This window comes from Macaca nemestrina, chromosome 2 (genome assembly GCF_043159975.1).
Source record: "Macaca nemestrina isolate mMacNem1 chromosome 2, mMacNem.hap1, whole genome shotgun sequence".
Classification (NCBI taxonomy): domain Eukaryota; kingdom Metazoa; phylum Chordata; class Mammalia; order Primates; family Cercopithecidae; genus Macaca; species Macaca nemestrina.
In genome coordinates this window covers 106,035,421-106,055,375 of record NC_092126.1, presented here as the reverse complement: position 1 = coordinate 106,055,375, position 19,955 = coordinate 106,035,421, and the positions used below count along the sequence as shown (strand labels likewise).

General features: G+C 58.4%; 1 protein-coding gene and 2 long non-coding RNA genes across 6 annotated transcripts in view; 2 read left to right on the top strand and 1 right to left on the bottom strand.

Moving 5' to 3' along the window:
- Positions 1-4,118: 4,118 nt before the first annotated feature.
- LOC105480273 (zinc finger and BTB domain containing 47) lies at positions 4,119-17,973 on the bottom strand. 2 transcript variants are annotated; one of them, XM_011738877.2, is made up of 6 exons: positions 17,775-17,973; positions 11,826-13,382; positions 9,990-10,137; positions 8,565-8,680; positions 7,750-7,894; positions 4,119-7,448 (listed from the first exon to the last, which is right to left on the bottom strand). In XM_011738877.2, the coding sequence occupies exons 2-6, from the start codon at positions 13,299-13,301 to the stop codon at positions 7,087-7,089; spliced, it is 2,247 nt and encodes a 748-aa protein (XP_011737179.2). In that variant the 5' UTR covers positions 13,302-13,382; positions 17,775-17,973; the 3' UTR covers positions 4,119-7,086. The 2 variants fall into 2 exon arrangements, with proteins under 2 accessions (XP_011737179.2, XP_011737178.2); XM_011738876.3 differs by lacking the exon at positions 17,775-17,973 and adding an exon at positions 16,975-17,166.
- LOC105480274 (uncharacterized) overlaps positions 13,574-19,955 on the top strand; it is a 26,248-nt gene continuing 19,866 nt past the window's right edge. The window contains exons 1-3 of one of the 3 annotated variants that reach the window (XR_011620006.1): positions 13,711-13,726; positions 17,453-17,664; positions 19,783-19,874. This is a non-coding gene — a long non-coding RNA (uncharacterized lncRNA). Of the gene's footprint in view, positions 13,727-17,402; positions 17,665-19,782; positions 19,875-19,955 lie in introns of all 3 variants that reach the window. The other 2 variants (XR_011620005.1, XR_011620004.1) reach the window with 2 other exon arrangements.
- On the top strand, positions 14,122-15,406 carry LOC139361949 (uncharacterized). Its single transcript, XR_011620007.1, has 2 exons — positions 14,122-14,258; positions 15,259-15,406. It is a non-coding gene; the product is annotated as an uncharacterized lncRNA (long non-coding RNA).

Here is a 19,955-nt window from a genome sequence, read left to right as displayed (position 1 = left end):
GATGTAACTCCCAGTCCAAGGCCAAACGCAGGGGAACCTGGAGTTCTGATGTCTGAGGGCAGGAGACGATGGATGTCCTGGCTCCAGAAGAGAGAGTGAATTCACTTTTCTTCTGCCTTTTTGTTCTATCCAGACCCTCAGTAGATTGGATGGTGCCCACTCGTATTGGATGAGGGTGGATCATCTTTACTCAGTCTACTGATTCAAATGGTGATCTCTTCCCAAAACACCCTCACAGACACACCCAAAAATCATGCCTTACCAGCTATCTGGGTGTCCCTTCACTCATTTAAGAGTACACCTAAAACTAACCATCACACTGGAAAAGATGTATGTATATATATTAATTTTTCCTCCTCATAGTCCTCTTCTGTTTTATAAAGAGCCTGGTTGGTGATGGTTCCATTTACAATACAGTCCATACATTTCAGAACACCAAATGGGATCACAGAAAAGGAGCAGCTATTACCAACAGATCCTGGATTTGGAGCTAGATGCAGTCAGTGATGAGAAATTACAGTGTCCCCTTTTGGGAAGAGGATGAAAACGTTTTTATTTATTATGGGGAAGGTTGTTAATCAATAGCATTTTGTTGTTCCTGTTGTATGGAAGAGGATGTATGCTGTTGTTGGGCTGTGAACGGCTAGATTGTGGGGCATGTTTGTTATGCTTTGTGGCCACCCAGCATGTTCGCAAAGACTTTTTCTCATTGGGAATGAAGTACACCTACCCAGTGTAGAAAACACAACTTGCTTCCCCAGCCTCCCTTGCAGCTAGTGAGGTAGGAGGTGGGACTCAACTCTGGAGGCGGGGCTTGGACATCAGACCTAATGAGAACTAGCTAAAACAGGGATGGGGTGGAGGAAGCGGCTTTCCATAAGACATGCCCACAAGTGTGCCATGTCAGTTTACCATTGCCATGGCAACACCTGAAAGTTACTGCCCTTTTCTATGGAAGGTACCAAATTTTTCCTAGAAATTTCTGCATAATCCTCCCTTAATTTGCATGTAAGTAAAAGTGGGTATAAGTATGACTGCAGTCCTGCCTCTGAGCTGCTATTCTGGGCACAGTGCCTATGGGGTAGCGCTGTTCCACAGTACCAGTGCCTCTGCTGCTGCTGTACACTGCCGCTTCACCAAAAGTTGCTAACACCTCTGGCTCACCCTTGAATTCTTTCCTAGGTGAAGCCAAGAACTCTCCCAGGCTAAGCCCCAATTTTGGGACTCTCCTGTCCTGCATCTCTGGGGCATAAACGTGACAGATCTGCCACTTAGACACACCCACATGAGACTTTGATTCAGGTAAGAGGGAAGCAAGGACACATACTGCAGACTCGTGTTCTCTGAGGGTGGCAGAGGGGTTTAGTTTTGGTGGGAGGGGCAGTCGAGACAGAGCTTCTTATGAGTAGCCTTCAGCATTGTCAGTTCCAGGCTGGGATGACAGTCACACCTCCCCTGGGGCAAGTGGTGCAGGGGTGGTTTGGGTTTGTTTTTGGCTGCATAACCCCAGAGGCTGAGTCTCTGGTTCTCCTAGAGATTTAATTGGCTCTGTTGTTTGCAACCAATAGCACTGGTTCATCACCCACTGCCATGCTCTCCTGAATGCCACTGTGCACCAAGTACTGTGCTGAATGGAGGGGAAGTGGCATTGTTCAGCGCTTAGAGAACGTGGCTTTGGGATCAGACAGACTTAGGTTCGAGTCTGGCTCCACCACTTTCCGGCTGTGTGCAAGTGGCTTTACCTCTCTGAGCTCCTTTGCTTAGGTTATCAGCAGTCTCAGAAGGTTGTGGGGTGAGGAATGACCACAAAGTGTCACCAGCACATGAGAGTTATAGTCTTAGGCCACAGCTCCCCAGGTACACAGGCATAGTTTTGGCCACAGAGGTTTCCAGAAGCCCTATCTCTAGCAGGAGAGAGGCAGGAGTGAGGTGGAAGTTCAAGGTGGGGTCCTGCTGAGCTGCTTTTCATTCCCTGTGTGGGATCCCATTCTCTTCTCCATTCTCCACAGGTCCCAAGCTATCATCTGTGGTGATAGCAGGTTTATCCCACCTGCAGCCAGTGGAACCTTAGGAGACACTGCTCCTCTATTTTATTGCTGACCCTCCAGAGACTTTAGGAAGCAGCTCTACAGGCTGGATACCTCGCAACCTGACCTCCAGAGACTGCAAGGCCCAAGTGCAGGAGAGGATACGGCTACTCACTAACCTTTTTTTTTTTTTTTTTTGAGACAGAATCTTGCTCTGTCACCTAGGCTGGAGTGCAGTGGCGTGATCTCAGCTCACTGCAACCTCCGCCTCCCGGGTTCTAATGATCCTAACGATCCTTTTGCCTCAGCCTCCTGAGTAGCTGGGATTACAGATGTGTGCTAATTTTTTTTTTTTTTTTTCCAGTAGAGATGAGGTTTCACCATGTGGGCCAGGCAGGTCTTGAACTCCTGACTTCAAGTGATCCACTCACCTCAGCCTCCCAAAATGCTGGGATTACAGGCGTGAGCCACTGTGCCTGGCGGCTACTCACCAATCTTTCCAGCTCTCCTCTCCTTCCGGACACCCTGCTGAAGTAAGGCATGATGCCGGAACTTGCTTTGGATGATGACATGGAAACAGAAGTGGTACACCACTTCTGGATGGCAGCACTGAAGAGCCAAGGTGTGATTCTCCACCCTGTCTTTTCCCTGGCTCTGGTCAGTCTAGAGGCCCATGTTGATATGGAGGTGCCCCAAGGTCAAAGCCTGGAATTCTGGGTCACCAAATAGAGAATGACTGCCCTGGAGCATCCCCTCAGAGCCCTAGATGTTGAGTCACGGAGGTTAGGAGGTGGTTTGTTACCACAGCAGAACTCAGTCTAACCTGACTTATTCACCAGTCCTGGTTCTAGAAAGCTACATAATCAGGGGGTAGGTAGGCCCAAGAGTACCACTAAGCCAGGATGCCTCACCTCCCATCTCATTGATCCTTTAGAAGGAAGGAAAATCCGGCCTTCCCCAGCAGGGCAGTGCTGCTCTGACCTATGCATGCTTCAGGACATGAGATGTTAGCGAGCTGCTTGGTCCCAAAGAGCAAAATGAGGGAAAGTGAGTGCTCCAGAGACACCAATCATGGTGCCCACCGTCCCACAGCCACCCAGAGGCCTCTGCCCCAGAGCCTAGGATGACAGTGCCCAAGACTCTGGAGTGTGAATGTGGAAATGCTGTGAGAATGAGGGAGGTGGGGAGAGGGCTGGAGGAAAAAGAGGTGTCATGCAACCTGATATAGCAGAAGGTGAACAGACTGGAAACACAAGAGATAAGTGGAATCCGCACAAGATTTGGGGGAGCAGCCAGACCCCCAGGCCTGTCAGTCAGCCTTGTTTCAGGGTCTCTTGAGCAAGCCCATGTTTCTTCCATTCATAGCAGGACTGTGTAGAAAGGCAGTGCCAACATCCTAGGAACCTGCACCTCCTTTCTGGCCAGTCAACAAATCCACCCATGAGACTTCTCTCCCAGCCCCTCCCAGTCCTGGAAGGTCCTGTCTGACCCTTTTCTACGTATGCAGAGGTAAGTGCCATAAGGAGCCTCATTGTGCATGTGTCTCCGGGGCCTAGAATTCCATTTGGCATGGAGTGAGTGCTCTCTGTATATACTACTTGTGCCATGAAACAATTCTGAGTTCCCCAGGGAGAGCCATCTGCTCCTCTGGAGGCCACCACCTGTCTTCTATCTGAGCTTTTGTCTTCTCGGGTGCCTGAGTCAGCATCTCTGTTATCTGACCCCTTCTGACCTCCCCTGCCCGCCGAGGGAGGGATGAGTCCATACTGCTCATCACAGCATCCCCAGGGCTCAGCACATAAGTGGGAGCACTGGTCCCCGCTGTCCCGGAGCTCCTGTGGCTCCATGCCTGGTGCTCACAGGAAACCATACCTACACAGGCCCTGGCCTCTTGTAGCCATTACCTTCAGGACCTCTCCTCTTTCATGCCCCTCTGCATCTGACCTAAGACCCACCTATTTGCCCATCCCCCATCCCCCACTGCTGCCCTTGCCTCAGCTCCTGACTTTGGGTAGTCCCCAAAGCCCAGCCCCTTGCTCTGGTCCAAGAGTCAAGGCAGGCCAAGTGCAAAGAAGAGGCTGGGCCAAGGGACACGAGTTGTACTGACTTTATTCCCCTTCACTCTTCTTACTCGCATGCCTGCTGTGCCCCACACTCTGGGGCTGTGGGGTGCCTATACACGAGCAGTTGTCAGTGGTCTCAGCACACGCCTGGGCATGGCCATTCTGCCACCACCAAGCCCTCTGTGAAGGGCACCGTGGAGACTACAGCAGCATGAGCCAGGGTTGAAGGCTCCCCGAACTGTGGCCACAGGGCTTGAGTTCATCACTCTAGCCACCCATCCCCAGCTGGCCTGAGACCCAGAGAGCCCCAAGGAGCCTGGTAGACCCAGGCTCCAGGCCTGAGTTCTAGTCAAACTGAGAAGAACTCAGGCTGAGAAGTCCAGCTGGACAGTGGGTCCCCCACAGATCTCCTTGGGAGGGGATGATCCTGCCCCCTTCCCCCAGCCCTGGGAAGTGAGGATGGTGCCCCAGTCCCCTCATTCTGACATCTGGGGGCATATATATTTTTTTAAATAAAAAGGAGATGTAAAAGCTAGTAAAACAGGAACCCCTATCCATACTGGAACTGCTGAGGTGTCATTATTGCTTTTGGCCTTGTGGTCTGGCAGGAAAGGAGCCCCCACCAACAACGGCCCAGGTGAAGAGTGTTTAGCACCAGGGACACAGGCTCCTATCCCCAGTGGGTCAGGGACCTCCCAGGAGAGGGGTTGGTTGTGCCCACCTAGAGCTCCCATGACTGTCTTGACCAGTCCCTGGCCAGCTGTCTGGACCCCTCACCTGATCCCAGAGGGGAAGTGTACAAGAACAGGAAACCCATGTCCCGGGATAGGGTTTCATCCCCACAACTGTCTCTGACCTCTGCTTGTCAGTATGGCCCGACAGGTCTCAGCCTGGCCAGGGCCACTCAGGCCCGCTCAGGCTGTAGTTGGGCCAGCAGGTGATGACACCACCAGCCCCTGTGGGAGACCTGGTGCCAGTAATGGGGACTGGAAACCCACGGAGGTCCCTGCCTACAGCCCACTGGGAGGGATCAACTTTTTTTGGGAAAATGTGAGCCAGCTCCAAAGAGCTGCCAGGCACTGGGACCAGAGGTTAGAAATAGCAACGGGGAGGGAAGTGGGGGGACCCTGAGGACATCACGGAAGCCCAAAGATCAAGGAGTGCAAGGAAGAAAAAGAGCTACAGTAAAGCAGGGGCCTGGAGTCCCCAGCCTTGGGGTGGGGGCCCTGACCGGAAGCCTTCCTCCTTGGGGAGGGGCGAACGTTCTCTCCCCTAGGACAGCAGGGGCGCCCGAGTGTATGTCTACAGCTCCAACATCAATTGGGCAGGGAAGCTGCTGGCACTGTTCCCTCCAAGCCCAGAGAACAACCAGGGTGGTGTGGCTTGGATTATAAATCCTCAGATCACTCGGGCACCTTAGGCCTGCCCAAATCTTTACAGAATAAAGTGCTTCGTTTATTGATGATTAAAATGTCCCCAGCTCCCTGCTCCAGCGCCATGGGCCTCACAAGGAGGTCAGAGGGGTTCAGTCCCCCTAACCATTCCCCCGGGGCCCAAGCCTCTTCCCACTCCAGCCATGCTGGGAAGGCAATAGTATCGGGGAGTGGTGGGGGTTTAAGGTGCAAAGAGTATAACAAACAAAATTGTATAAACACAATAGGAAAGAGCTTAACTAGGAAACATGTAGCTTATGGAACCTTCCTCCCCATATTAAAGGCAGGAATAAAGACATTAAATGACAACAAAAAAGGATTTCCTATTAGTGCTAGCCTCATGGGGGCAAGCAATTGGGTCTACGCTGTGCCTCCCCAGTCCCCCCAATCCCCCGAGGGGCCTGAACATGCAGGCTCCTTTACCAGCAGTGCTATGGGCGGCCCACCCACTGGTGCAGAGGCCCAGGAGGGACGAGGATGCTGGAGCCAGCCAGGGACAGGTTGTGGCAGGGTCTAGAGGGAGGATAAGGCCTAGAGCGGGCCTTTGGGGGAGCAGAGATGGACACAGCCACACTTGTTCCTTCTGGTGTGGGATATATGGCCAGAGTAGCTGGTGAGGAACTGGGGTGCTCTGTGAGTAGCCACCCTGCCCCTGCCCCACTAATAGCACCTTGAAACCCTACCAACACTGTCCAAGCCTCATCCTAGAACTCTGCCCCCGAAGCTGGTGCTGCCAGTCAGTCTGCCCACCCAGGGTCTGGCTCACAGTGCTGTGAGGCACAGCAGCTTCTGGGGACATCTCTGGGACTCAGGACCCTTGGTGCCACCTGGTGCAGGTCAGGGATCCCTGGGCCTGCTGGCAGCAGAGTGAGTGGGGAAGGCAAGTCCCTGGGGTCCAGCCCCTGCCTGCCCTGCTCCACACAGTGCAGCACTGGTCTGCAGTCTTTGCACCTCGCCACCCCCCACTCCCCACGCTCACCCGGGTCCAGTCTCAGGCCCTGCCTCAGTGCTTGTGGCCCTCAGACTGGGTCTACAACTCCTCAAGGGTTTGCGGGGGTGGCACACCAACTTCTCCCCAAACTCTCCAAGATGAGGAAGCAAATTAGGGGCATAGGGGACATGGGGATAGGCTGCCGAGGCTGACCCAGGCTCCACCTGGCCAACCCCTCTAGTGCAGGCCTTGGCAGAGGGACTGGCCACACCTGCTGCCCAGGCCCCTTTCTTTCTGCTGCAGACCCCCAGCACCCCCCTCACCTGGAGGCGGGTGCTGCAAATAGTTTCTTTTTCCTTCACTTCCAAAAAAAAAAAAAAAAAAATAGTAAAGGCTTCAAGGAGTCACAGAAAGTGGGGGCACTTGGTAGTGAGGTGCCCTCCACCAGCTCTGGGGGCCGCCAGCCTACACACCCCTCATAGTCGGGGCCTCAGGCAGGGCACATCCAGCCACTTCTGGACGTGGAGCAGGACCTGGGCCCGCACTGCTGTGCTCCCCAGAAAGGCAGTGGGTCCCTCCTGGAGTGGGCCCTGGCTCCAGGCCCCAGCGGGTGCACGGGTGCAGCTTGGCAGCTAGTTGTTGGCGTTCATCCTCCCGCCAGTGCCGGCAGTGGTGGGGAAGAGCGGAGGCGGGGGCGGCAGGTGGGGTGGGGGCGGCAGGGTCTGGGGCAGCCCCGGGAGCAGGGGCAGTGCGTGCGCCTGGGGCTGGGTTGGGGGCAGGCCTGGGGCAGCGGAGGTGCCGTCGCCGGCCAGGGGGTGGCTGACGCGGAAGCACTTCTCCTTGTGGGCCTTGAGCATGTTGGAGAAGCGGAAGCGCTGGCCACACACGTCGCATGGGTACGGCTTCTCGCCCGTGTGCGTGCGCCGGTGCCGCTTCATGTTGGGCCGGCTGGTGAAGCTCTTGCCACAGATCTCGCAGATGTACGGCTTCTCTCCTGGGGGTTGGGGATGGGCAGCAGGGCGTCAGTGAGGGGTCGCCACACCTGTCTGGGGCCAGCCTCCGTCTCCCATGGAGCCATAGTTAGACCCAGCCCTGGCGCTCAGATCCTCCCCGACCCTGGGGCATTTTGTGCCAGCCTCACCCAACCCTGGGAAGCAAGAAGGATAGGTAAACGGAGGCCCAGACTTGAGAAGGGGTGTGGCCAAGATTATTCCAGGTGTCCTGAGCGGGGCTGAGAAGGGGTCCCAGCCCGGCATGGGCCTGAGGCTGACCCACGTCCCACAGGGCAGCCGCACCTGTGTGGGTCTTCATGTGCTCATCGAAGTACTGCTTCATGTTGAAGTCCTTGCCGCACCACTGGCACATGAACTGCTTGTGGCCAATGTGGATGCTCATGTGTGACCGCAGCTGGTACTTGTACTGGAAGCGCTCATTGCAGTTCTGGGGGTGGGGTTTGGGGGTGAGGCCCAGGCACAGAGCAGAAGAACAGCCTTTGTGGAGGGAACAGCTCCCCTGTGGCCACAGGGCCAAGGAGGGACACACTCAGGGGCTCCTGGGCAAGGAGATGGGGACGTGAGGGCAAGCCGAGGTGCATCTGGATGGGCAGTGCATGGGCACAAGGAGAGGCCACAAGCACCCAAGACTTAGGTGGGGAAGGGAGGTCAGGAAGTGGGAAAAAGCCACAGAGTAGAGGGAATCCCATGCTTAAGGCATGAGGTCCCTCATTCTTCCTCCTGATCAGAAGCCCAGCCCCTGCCCCCACCTCCCCACCTGCAGCTCTGTTGTCTCATCTCTGAGCTCCAGGCCTGGGATGCTCCTGAATCCGCCTCCCCAGAAAGCCTGCTCCTGGGGCTGCAGCCCACACACACTTCCCACCCTGAGTGTGTGGGGCTGGGTTGGGGAAGGACGGGCAGGATGGGGGTGGGCCAGAGAAGAATAGGGGCTGGGCGGGAGTGGGAGGCAGGGGCTGCAGACCTCAGAGGGTGGGTCTCTCTCTTTCTGGACCCTACATTCCGCCCCCTAGCCCTTTGTTTTTCAGCAGCTGCTCTCCCTGATTCCTGCCCCTCCCAGGTGGCCCCTCGGGCAGGCCAGGCAGGAGATGGAAGCTCACCTCACATCTGAACGGCTTCTCCCCTGAGTGCTGCAGGGAGTGCACCTTGAGGGACATGCTGCGCTTGAAGGACTTTCCACAGGTCTCGCAGGTGAAGGGCATGTCCTTGGTGTGGGCTACGAGGTGGGCACCAGCGCCGTCATGTCTTACGGGCCTGCCCAAGCACCCCCACATTGGGCCCAGACCCTGCCTCCTGGGGCAGCCCTGTGCCACCACCCTTCCCTGGGGCTGGCCTTATACCCTGTCACAGGACCTGTGCTGATTCCCAGGAGAGGCCCCCTGCCTCCATGGCTGGGTCTCCTATCTGCTCTGAAGGTCTGCCTCAGACATGCCGGGGCTCTGTGGTTCTTTAGCCTCTGGCCAATTGAAGTGGCCAAGGCTGCCTTGCCCCCAAAGCTTCAGGGAAGGACCCTGGATGGACCTGGCTTCAGCTCAAATCCTGGCCCGACCACTGGCTTCCTGCTCAGTCTCTCTGGGCCTCAGCTTCCTCTTCTATAAAAAGGGACTCATAGTGGTCCTGAGCTTCAGGGATGGTGGGCTTTATAGGGGACCATATGCAGAAAGGCCCTGGCCTCAGGCCCTAGCCAGCAGTCTGGAGGAAGTTAGATGCACTCCTCCCAGCACCCACGGATAGGTGAGGACCAACAAACTTTAAGGATCTGGTAGGAGGCCACTGGAGACAGAAGGCTCCCCTCCAAGCTCACAGACACCAGTCCTGGTTTACCCAGCATGCTCCTGGCTGAGGTCTAAGCTGCAGGGTCCCAGCTTCCAGTCAGTTCACTGTCCGCCTTGGCTACCCCTCCCCCTCAAGGCCCAGACTTGGGGCGGGCAAGGAAGGCGGTGCTATAGGGACATGAGACTCTGCCAGGCCCACATACAGCGGGTAGGCAGCCTTGCCTGGGGCAGTGGAGTGGCCAAAACACACACTTGGGGGACCTCCTTACTGTGTCCAGGCATGAACCCTGAGGGGAGGCTGCATTCAGAGAGGCCTAAAGCCCTATGAGGACCAGAAGGTAAGAAAGAATCAGAGGCACAGCTGTCATCAAACTGACACAGGGCCTGTACTAGCCCATACAGCACTTTGTATAATTAGGAAAAGGTATTCCTTTCCCTGGGTGGACACAAGCTCATGCCAGGATGCACAGCCTGGTTAGCAGTGTGCCAGCTTGATTCCAGTTCCCACCTGCCATCTTGTCCAGGCACCCTTGTGCAATGTGCAGCCTGCCCAACTGTACGTGCCAGCCCTGGCCCCAGAGCCTATCCAGGCTACACCTGCCACTGCAACCAACCTCCCCAGGCCTCCCAGATGAGAGGGGCCTCCTCACCCCTTCACATTGCCCTTGGATGTGAAGTCTTTCCCATCCACCAGCCAGAAGCTGGTCCATCTCTATCCTCCGGCTCCATCCCCCAGTGGCCCAGACTTACCAACCATGTGCTTACGCACGTGGGCCATGGTGTAGAACTTCTTCTCACAGATCTCGCATGAGAACTTCTTCTCCGCGTAGCCGTGCACGATCTTGTTATGCTCGTGGAGGGACCAAAGCTTCTTGAAAGCTTTGCCGCACGTCACACACTGCAGAGTAAGAGGACTTGAGGCCCTGGGTCCTAAGTCCCCAGGGCCTTGGACTTGGGCAAGCTACTGCCCCCACTGGCCTCAGTTTTCCCACTTGAAATATGTTGGAGGGCCCTTGATGCCAAAAGCCAGCCAGCTCTGATGTTCCTAAGGTTGGGGATGAAAACTCCTTAAACATCCCCAAACACACAGCCTGGTGTCCTCCTTCATCCTTGAGTTAACTAGGGTCAGGGGTCACCTCTTCCAGGAAATTCCCCCCTCTGGGCTCATTTCAACAAGGGCTTCCAAAGGCATCACCCTTTGTCTGTCTATAGAGCTAAGGCAGACAACTAGCTTGTGCAATGTGCAGCCTGCCCAACTGTACGTGCCGGCCCTGGCCCCAGAGCCTATCCAGGCTACACCTGCCACTGCAACCAACCTCCCAAGGCGGTCCATACCAAGGACCGCCTCTGGTATGGAGGCTACACACAGAGATAACAGGTCCCACAGGGTGAGCCACTATCACTGCTGCCTCCTCCTGCTGGGACCTGTGCCATGACACCATGGATATCCTCAAGCGGATGAGTCCCAGAGGCACTGGCCAAGGAGGACAGCAGGAGTCTCAAGGTCCCATCAAGAAGAGAGTGGACCATATCTCCCCACTTGTTCTCCTGGACCCTTGTCCTGCCCATCTGTGCAGGACACTCCACAGGGATGGAAGCTAGGCCAAGGCTTGGGCAGAAATTGGTCAGGGTGCCCAGATTGGATGGGGCAGAAGCAGTTAGAGCATCAAAGGGCAGCCCAGGAGGCAGGCAAGTGGGCACAGGTACACAAGGGTGGGGCAGAACACCAGGTGACCCCCAGGTAACACTTTCTCCACAGGGCACTGCAATTAGCAATTAGCTCAGGCAATTAGCACCCACCTACCTGCTACTTTTCCCCCTTCTCCTGGGCCAGAAGAGGTGAAAACCACCCGTGGGAGCCTGGCTGGCCCTGTGCCACCCCACCCTGAGAAGCAAGGCTGGCACAAACAGACTCAGGCTGGCTCAAGGCCCGGCAGCCAGCTCAGCTCCCCTGCTTAGCCCCAGCAGCCTCTGCTCTTCCCAAATTTCTCACCCAATCCCTTTTCCCCAGGCCCATGAGAGCTGGCATCCCCAAAGAGCTGAAAGTGGGGGCTGCCTCCTGCTGGGATGCCCCCTACTCTATACAGCACTTTTGTGGGAAGTAGAGGATGGCATTCCTCTGGGCAAACCCCTCCTCCCATCGTGTGCTCATTTGTTGCAGTGCACAACCTGTGAAACTATACACAGTGGCCCTGCTGGCCTTCCTACAGCCCCAGTGTTTGTTAAAACCCTGTCTGACTCATGCCACCCAGAGTGGGCTGTCTTCTGGCCTTGTATGCTCAGATAACTCTCCACTGTCATCTTCCCAAGTCCACGTGTCCCCTTTGTCCCTCTGGCCAAGGGTACTGTTTGTTCCAATCCTCTGCACATCTCTTTATACGCCTAACTCTATCCACCTCTCCCAGGGAGCTCGGCTTGATGTTAATCCCTGAGCTCTAACCACCCTGAGAACTAGGCCTGGGCCAGCCTGTCTGGGGGCTGAGTCTGGTCTCCACAGACCATCTAGGCGCTGGGTGCCCAGAGCCCAGTTCTGGCCTAGCCCCACCTGGACAGCCTCTGCCCTGCCCCCAGCCACATGAGGCCCACCTGGATGTTGCGCTCGCAGTCTGTCTGCCTGTGCAGCAGCAGCTCGCTCTCCAGCAGGAAGCGCTTGCCGCACTGGTCGCAGATCTGCATGCGGCTGTGGGTCACATTCATGTGTTTCTCCAGGTACCAGCGGTTGTTGAAAACTCGTGGGCACTTCTGGCATGGATGGTGCTGCTTCTCCTCCAGCTTCACCTTGGCCCCCAGCCCATCAGTGGCTGGCGGCCCTCGGGCTGATGCAGAGGCCACTCCAGGGGGTGGCTTCGGCCGTTTCCCACCCCGCCGCCCAGCTTCCTCAGGTTCAGGGGTGCTCCGGCGCCGGGCATTCTCCCGGGACCGTGTGGCCATGTGACTGTGGGGAGGGGGGTCTGCCCGGCTGCCTCGGCTTCCCCGTGGCCCCTGCTTGCCCCCAGCCTCCCCCTCCTCCCCCTCCTCCTCCTCAGAGCTCTCTTGATCCTGCTCACTGGGCCCTTCCTCCTCCTCCTCCTCCTCTTCCTCCTCCTGCTCACTGTGCCCTTCCTCCTCCTCCTCTTCCTCTTCTCCCTGACTGCCACCCTCTTCCTCCTCCTCCTCCTCCTCCCGTCCACTGCCACCACCTTCCTCTTCCTCCTCTTCCTCCTCCTCCTCCTCCTCGTCCTCCTCCTCGTCGTCCGAGTGTCTCTGCAGCCCGTCCTCCCGGCCCAGAACCATGGTGGCCGGGCTTGGCCCGGCACCTGGCTTCCCCTCTGGCCCCGTGGACACGTGCAGTGTCTGGTTGTTGAGGTTCACCTCCACGATGATCTGGGACTGCTCCCTGCGGCTGTAGGTGCCAGAACCCCCAAGCTCTTCCTCCAACTCTTCTCCACCCTCCAGCTTGCACAAGCTGGCCGGGGGCCCACCGGCCTCCTCGACACCACCCTCCTTCTCCTCCTTAAAGAAGGGCTGGGCTGGCCCAATGGTGGCAGGCACAGTGCCACCAGCAGTCCCTGCCCCGTCCTCAACACGCACCGAGTAAGGGTCAGGGCCCTCACGGGCGTAGATCTTAGGCAGGCCTGGGGTGTCGGCCTCCTGCTTGATGTCACAGTAGTAGGGCGGTGCAGCTGGAGTGCAGCTGGCAGCCGGCTGGGCCAGGGCCACAGTGCCCGGACCTGGTGGGCCTAGAGAGCGGGCGTCCAGCAGCTCTTGGCAGGACGCAGCGATGTCGGCCATCTGCAGCAACGAGGCGGCGCTGAGCACCTCGTGGACGTTGGCTGCGTTGACCAGCAGCTTGGACGTATAGATGAAGTTGAGGATCTGCTGCAGGCCACCAGGTGCCAGCGCCTCCAGGGACAGCTCCACGCGCTGCAGCTGCTTGTTCTGGGTGAAGAGTGAGTGGAAGAACTGGCTGTAGGCGGCTAGCACACCCTTGTGTGCTGGAAAGACGCTGCGCTGGGGCACCAGCACCAAGTCCACGTCACAGAGGTCAGGCTGGAAGAGGCGCTGCTCGTTCAGGCGGCCCATCAAGCAGGCAAAGTGCAGCGCCACATCCTCCACCAGCGAGAACTCGGCCGCCGGGGAGTCAGTTGTCTTCTCAACCAGCAACTGCAGGGACAGAGGGCACAGGAGTGGGTCAAGGCCAGTGGGCCCCTGCCCACCCTTCCCCTAGCACTACCCCCAGCATGGCCGGCCATCCAGGAGGCGGGAGCCCATCACTGGTGGCTCCACTTTACAGCAACAGAGCCGAAGCTCTAGCAAGGAAGGAATTCAAGCCTGAGTGAGTTGCCCTCAGAGCTCAGACTCCACTCGTGACCCTCTGAGGCCGAAGATCAGGTCCTGTCACTTTTCTGGGCCTCTGGGTCGTCTCCTGTGAAATGGGAAAAGTCATCCCAGGAAGGGAAAGAGAAGGAAAGGGGACGAAAGAGAGACCACAGTGACCAACCATCCAGGTTTGCCAGGGACCTGGGCATTTTCTGGGGTGCAGGGCTTTCAGTGCTAGAACCAGGACCATCGCAGGCACACCAGGACTAGGTGGTCACCCCAGGAGGGCCACAGGCATTCCTTCAGTGTTTCCCCAGCCCTGTGGATTCTCTCCACATATTCACTCACACATACCAATACAAACAAGCTTGCCCAGCCCCTAATACCTCAAGAACAGAATCCGGGCTCACTGCTCACAGCCCAGCCTCTGGCTATAGAACCCAAGGGGTAGCACCTGAGGGAACCCCTCTGCAACAGCCGTGCAGTTGCTACAGAAGTTGAAATCTGTGAAGAAATCCAGCCTCAGGGCCTATACCTTCTCCCTACTCTGGTCCTGCTGCACTGCCTGGTGAGGTCCCGTCATCACAGCCAGGGCTTGGGCCAGGCTGCCCCCAACCCCTGCCTACAGCCTCAGGTCTAGCCCCCAGCAGCTCTCTCTCACCCAGGGGCTCTGCAGGGGTGGAAGGACACAGCTGTGGAACCTGCCTACCATGCTTGCAGGCAAGAGGCCCCAAGGCCTGCCCCAGACCCTTTTCCCTGTAGACCCCCAGACCCCAGGTCAGGTACGGTCCATGTCCACAGGCTCTGGGAAAGCCCTGCCTTGGAGGTCACACCATCTGGGGCTTCCACAGCCCTAGGGGAGGCCCTCAAAGTCTGATGGGTCAGACTATCAGGCCTGTGGGCCACATCCAGCACCTGTGAATTGCCTTGAATAGAGGCCAACTCAGTCACCCCCGGCTCTACCACAGCAGCCTCCCCAAAAGGTGGGCAGCACAGACAGGCAGCCTGCCCAGTCCCTGCACGAGGACCATCGCACAGTGATGTGCAGATGTTCAGTTAATATCCACCAACCACCAGCCCGGCTGGACCAGCCCCACTGGTTCCAGGTTCTGGCTGTCCTCAGGGTCTGCCCAGCCAGGTCTGAGCCTCCTGAATTCAGGAGGTACCTTGCCACAGTATTTTGATGGCCACAAAACTATCAGCTCCATAGCTGTCAGCGCCTCCCTGGGGACCCTGGGATGAATCCTGGCCCCATCCATTCATAGCCTACCCACCCCCCCACCACCCATGCCAGGCCTTCCATTGCCAGGACAGCAGTGGGTAGGCTGGGACTGAGCAGGGGTGGTGGTGGTTGAGTTCCTCTTCTCATTCCATCTGAATGAGAGAACCTACCCTGGGCCTCAGGAGGAGGCTCCCTGAGCCACCAGGGGCCACCTGTCTCCAGGCCTGTCCTGGATCCTGCCCCCTACACCCAGCGGCCAGGGCAGCAGCCATCCTGTGCTCCCTCACATCCCAGTCTGGCCAGGCCCCTGGCCAAGGCTACCATCTTCCTCGAGTTCTCCACTACACCCCTTACCCCAGCCAAGAAGCCAGCCATCTGCCCCTCTGTCCCAGGCTGTCCAGGCCTGGCCAATCTAACTGGGACGTGGCACCAAGCCCCGCCCATCTCCCTCCTCTGACTCATTCTGATTCATCTTCTGGGACCAACCCCTACTACCAGATGGAGAAACCGAGGCTCAGAATGAGAGGGTTCCACAATCCGGAGCCCCTGGACTCCCAGCTCTGCTAAGACCACCCCTTCCTTGCTAGACTCCACATGGCTGGATTTCTGAGCCTTTAATGACTTAAAAAGCAAGAACACCCGTTCACCTGGAGACCAGTCATGCTTCCTCACACTCACCACTACCCCCTCTACCTGCTTCCTCCTCCCTAGAGTCACTGCACCTGCAGGTCAGTGAAGGATCAGGGTACAACTTGGGTTGCAACAGGGGCTCCTTAGGGTCTCCAGGGGCTAAAGAGTGGCAGGAGAAGTGGCTTGGATAAGGGCTTGCCGAAGCCAGGCCTGTTGGGGGAAGTCCATCCCAGGCAACGGAGCCCCAGATCTCTCTGCTTTCCCTTTATGGAATGCCCTCCACTGCCCACCTGTGCCCACCTGCCACAGGGAAAGGGCAACCTTCCCATGTGCACTTTGGCCTCCAGGCCAAATGAGGCCTGACTTTGGCCCTCTGGCCTCTCAGCAGGAAAGGAGGGGAGTGCTGCCTCAAACACTCCATTGCTAAGGTGGTACCCTCAGACAAGCCAGCACCATCCTTGGCCCTTGGGGGGCCCTAAACCTCACGACCTGATTGGACTCTCTTGACTGGGCACAGAGATGCTGCCCAAGTCTACAAGTGGCAGCCCCTCAGCAGGGTTCAGCCACCTCCGTGTCTGGCCCTACCACACAATGCCCACCAGCTGTGCTGGCCTCCACGGCCAGATGTGCTAGTTCCCGGAAGCAATGGGTGCCTCTCCCCATCCGGCTGTGCCAGCTGCAGTCCAGGTCACTCCAGCCTAGCTAAGATGCAGGACCAGGGAAGTGGTCAGGCACTCTGGTTGCCAGGGGGTTTCATGCCTTCAAACCCTTGCCCCAAGTCAGGCTGGGGATTGGCCAGGTGCCAGGGACATCTCTCCAGGCTGCTCACCCAAGTCAGAGCCTTCTACACCTGAGGGGTACCTTGCCTCACTGAGGAGAAGCCTCATCTCTCTACCCTGCCTCAGAGCCTCCCTGGAAGGCCCCATGATGAAACCTGGGGAGTCCATCTGCGCCCCCCTCCCATGTCAATTCTTTCTACGCTGGGCAGCAGTGGATGGGCCCAGACTGAGCAAGGGGGCACAGGCTCATGACCTCTAGGCTCCTCCTTTTGGTGAGGGAGTGTCTATGCCAGCCTCCTCTGTGCACATACCTCCCCTCTTTCCCTTGGAGATAGACCCAGAGAGGGCGGGGGATCTGCCCAAGGTCACACAGGAGTTGGTACTGGAGCTATGGGTGTCCTCCCACACCCCCTTGGCCCGGGTCATCCCGAATCCCCAGGCAGGGCGGCTCCAGCGCCCACGTGGCCCAAGGCCCAGGCGGGAATCCGACTCCCTCTTTCCCCCATTACCCAGCCCGAGGGCGGCGCCGTCCGGGCGCAGGGGAGCACCCTCCTTTGCCGGTGCCTAGCAAGACCTCAGCCTCGAGCGCCGGCGCCCCCACCCCAGGAATTTAACCCCCTCCCCACCGAGAGCCGCGCCACAGCGCCGCATTCCCAGCCCGCGGGACCCAGCAGATGGAGCCGGGAGACCGGGGGAGGGGGAAGATCCCTCCAGCCCCTCCACCAGAGCCCGCGGGCAGTGCGCCTGGGAGGTCAGAGCTGGCAGGTGGGCGGATAAGCGGGGGGACAGGCAGGGCCCTGCGTACCATGGTGCCGTGGCGCTGGGGGCTCACAGGGCCCCGCGGGATCGCGCTGCCCCCGGCGGCCAGGCCGGGGCCGCTCCATGAAGCGCCGCGCTGGGGGCCGCCCCCGCGCAGGGCCCCGCGACCATGGCCCCCGGGGGCGCGGCCGGGCAGGCGGAGGCGCAGGGCCGCGGCGAGTCCAGCGCCGAGCAGCTGCGGCCCCAGAGCCTCGGGCGCGGCGGGCGGGGGGCGCGGGGCGCCGATTGGAGCCCGCGCGTCAGCTGGGGCCGCCGTCTGGACGCTTAAAGGGCCAGGCCGCCTGCGTGCCGGCGGGGGGCGCGGACACGCGTGGTGTGCGCCGTCCCTTGCAGCCCGCCCTGCTGCAGGCTGCCCTCCACCCCTCAGCCCCTGCTCCAGCCCCCAGCCCGTCCCCACTGCTCATATCCGAGCAGATGGACCCCGGCCCCACCCTCCCGTGCTGAGCCTCCTTTCTGCCGGGAAGTTCGTCAGGGAGTCAAACATCGGTGCCCTCCGGTTGCGCCACGGAGGGGAAGCTGCCGTGAAATCAGGAAGCTGAGCGCGCCGGGCCCCGGATCCGATCAGAAAAGGCTTCCACCCGCTTCCCTGAGCGATCCCACGCTGATCCTGCTGAACCCCGCACCCCAGCCGCGCTCACCACCCCCACCCTCTTGCCTGGGCTGTTCTGACCTGGGGGTGAGTCTGGGGTCCCCAACTGGTCCAGTCTCCCATCCCTATCCCAGGGCGGCGCAGGGCTCATTTTGCTCTGTGCCTCCAGGACTTGGCTCCAGTGGACCCATACCTACCTGGTGGCCTCATGCTGCATAGGGCCACCCAGGGCAGGAGATTTAAAACCCAGGACTACAACTGCAGCGATCAAGTCCTCTAAGGTGACTGGCCCAGGACCAGGAGACAGAGGGACCAGAGGAGTAGGGGCCAGAGGCTCAGGCCCCACTGTGCCCCTCTAGCCGTGTGACTTGACCACTGCTGAGTGGCCCCCCCTGCTCAGCCTCTGCTGGGGAGATGCAGCCAGGCTTGCGGAATGCTGCTCTGGCATGGACACCCGTGGGGGCAGGGGGCTGGCTCTGTTGGCAGGAGGCTGTAAAGGAATGCCGCCAGGCTGAGCAGGCAGCAGGGTGGGGACCACGGGGCACTAGACCTGGCAAGGTCTGGATGGTGACTGGGCCACCATTGTAGAGGAGAGGCCTCTGTGAGCATCCCCTACTCCTACCCCAAGTTGACTACTGCCCATCCTGGGTCACTCTCATGTTGCCCCCATCCTGATATTCCGCACCCCTCCCCACATATGTGCGCTTATGTTTACATACAAGTCCATGTCCAGCTGCAACAGTATCTCCTGGGTATGCTGCCCTACTCATGAGTGGGCAGGAACTCTGGCGCTGGCTCAGGGTGACTTGTTTCTAGGTGCCAGAGGAGAAACGGAGGAGAGACCAGGGTCTTAGGCAGGTGCCATGAAACAGCCTGATGGTCTGTCCCCTAAGACTGCAAGGGCTTCCTCCCCCACCCCCACTCTCCACCAGAATCAGAGGGCTTCAGGACAAGGCTATCCCAGAGCCAGAGAGAAAATGTCTCAGGGGCCAAAGCTGGGGCATCTGGAAGCCCCTGGCAGCTGCTGCAGACATCCTGCACCTGCATGGGTGCACAGACAGCTGGCCCAGCTCCCAGAAACCCCAGGTTAAGGCCAGGCCAGAGCAGCTTACATGCTTCTGACCAGCTAGCCCCCTGAGGGCTGCCTTCTGCCTCTTCCTCCCAGCCCACTTCCTCATCTGACTCACAGTGGATCCTAGCACTGGCCCAGGAGGTAGTAAGGGAGGGGCTGTGTGCCCATTGGTTGGATAAGGACTCTGAGGCTCAGAGCAGGACAAATCACTTAGGCATCAACATCAGGAACCAGGGGAAAGGGAGGTGGGGAGAGGGGACCTCTCCACGGGCCGGAAGAAGCCTGACAGAGAGAGCTGCATGGGACATTGCTAGGCCCACTGCCAAGTCAAAGCTTGACAGAGGGTGTGGCCAGCGTGACTGAGGTAGTGATGCTGGTGGCCCTGTGGGGCCTTGTTGGGGCCTTGGCTCCAGCAGTCAAGCTGCAGAAGGGCTGGAGGTTGGGTGAGAAGGGAGGGGACGGGTAGTAGGGGGGCACTCAGTCTCCCTGAAGGCCTTGGCTATTCCCCTTTTGTTTCTCTGGCCTGCAGCTCATCGGCTGGGGAGTCCCAGGGCAGAGCCTGAGCTCTGTGAGCAGCTGTGGGCACCTGGCAACATTGGACCTGGCAGGAAGGAGTGGTTTGAAGAGCTGTCCGGTGGGCCCAGAGGGCTGCTCAGAGCTGAGCCTTGAACTTGAACTAGAGCAATGAGGGAGTGGAAGGGCTTTCCAGACAGAGACAGCTCCTGCAAAGGCCAGGAGGTGGAGACAATTAGTGCCTGCAGGGAACTAGAGGGGATTTGGTGTGGTGGAGTCAAGATTCCTGTTGATCAGTTGTCTGGTCAGTGGGAGTGAACAGGTGGAGCTAGGCAGAAGCAGAATTTCTCTCTTGGTCCTGATGAGGGGCATGCAGTAGGAGCTTCACTTCAGGGAGGTCAAGGCAGGCTTTCTGGAGGGAGGGACTGAGTTATTGTGGAGGTGACTCCTAGGCCAGAAATGCATGCCCCAGGGATGAGTCAGGAGTCTGGAGATGCTCACCCAGCAAGGGCAGAGCTTAGTGATCCTTCACACATTTGGGATTGGGTCCTGGCAGGGTCAGGAAAGCTATGCCCCTGCCTCTGGAAAACAGCTCATGGATTTTCTTTCAATTTCCCTAGGTATCTACCCTCAGTGCTGGAGTGTCCCCAGGCTTGGTTGGGGAAACCAGATTCAACCCCACTGAAGTTGGAAAGAACAGCCCAGGTTGTGGGTATGCATGTGTGGGAGCAATGCAGGGCTGAGTCGGCTCAGAGGGCATGGAACTGTGTGTAACTGAGCCTGGGCAAGAGGG

What these genes read in the sequence shown, in the direction of transcription:
- LOC105480273 (XM_011738876.3), bottom strand. An exon ending in ACTGCGAGCGCAACATCCAG is followed by an intron (nt 10,138 to 11,825) that starts GTGGGCCTCATG and finishes CTTACTCTGCAG; the next exon opens with TGTGTGACGTGCGGCAAAGC. An exon ending in GCACATGAAGACCCACACAG is followed by an intron (nt 7,449 to 7,749) that starts GTGCGGCTGCCC and finishes CCCAACCCCCAG; the next exon opens with GAGAGAAGCCGTACATCTGC.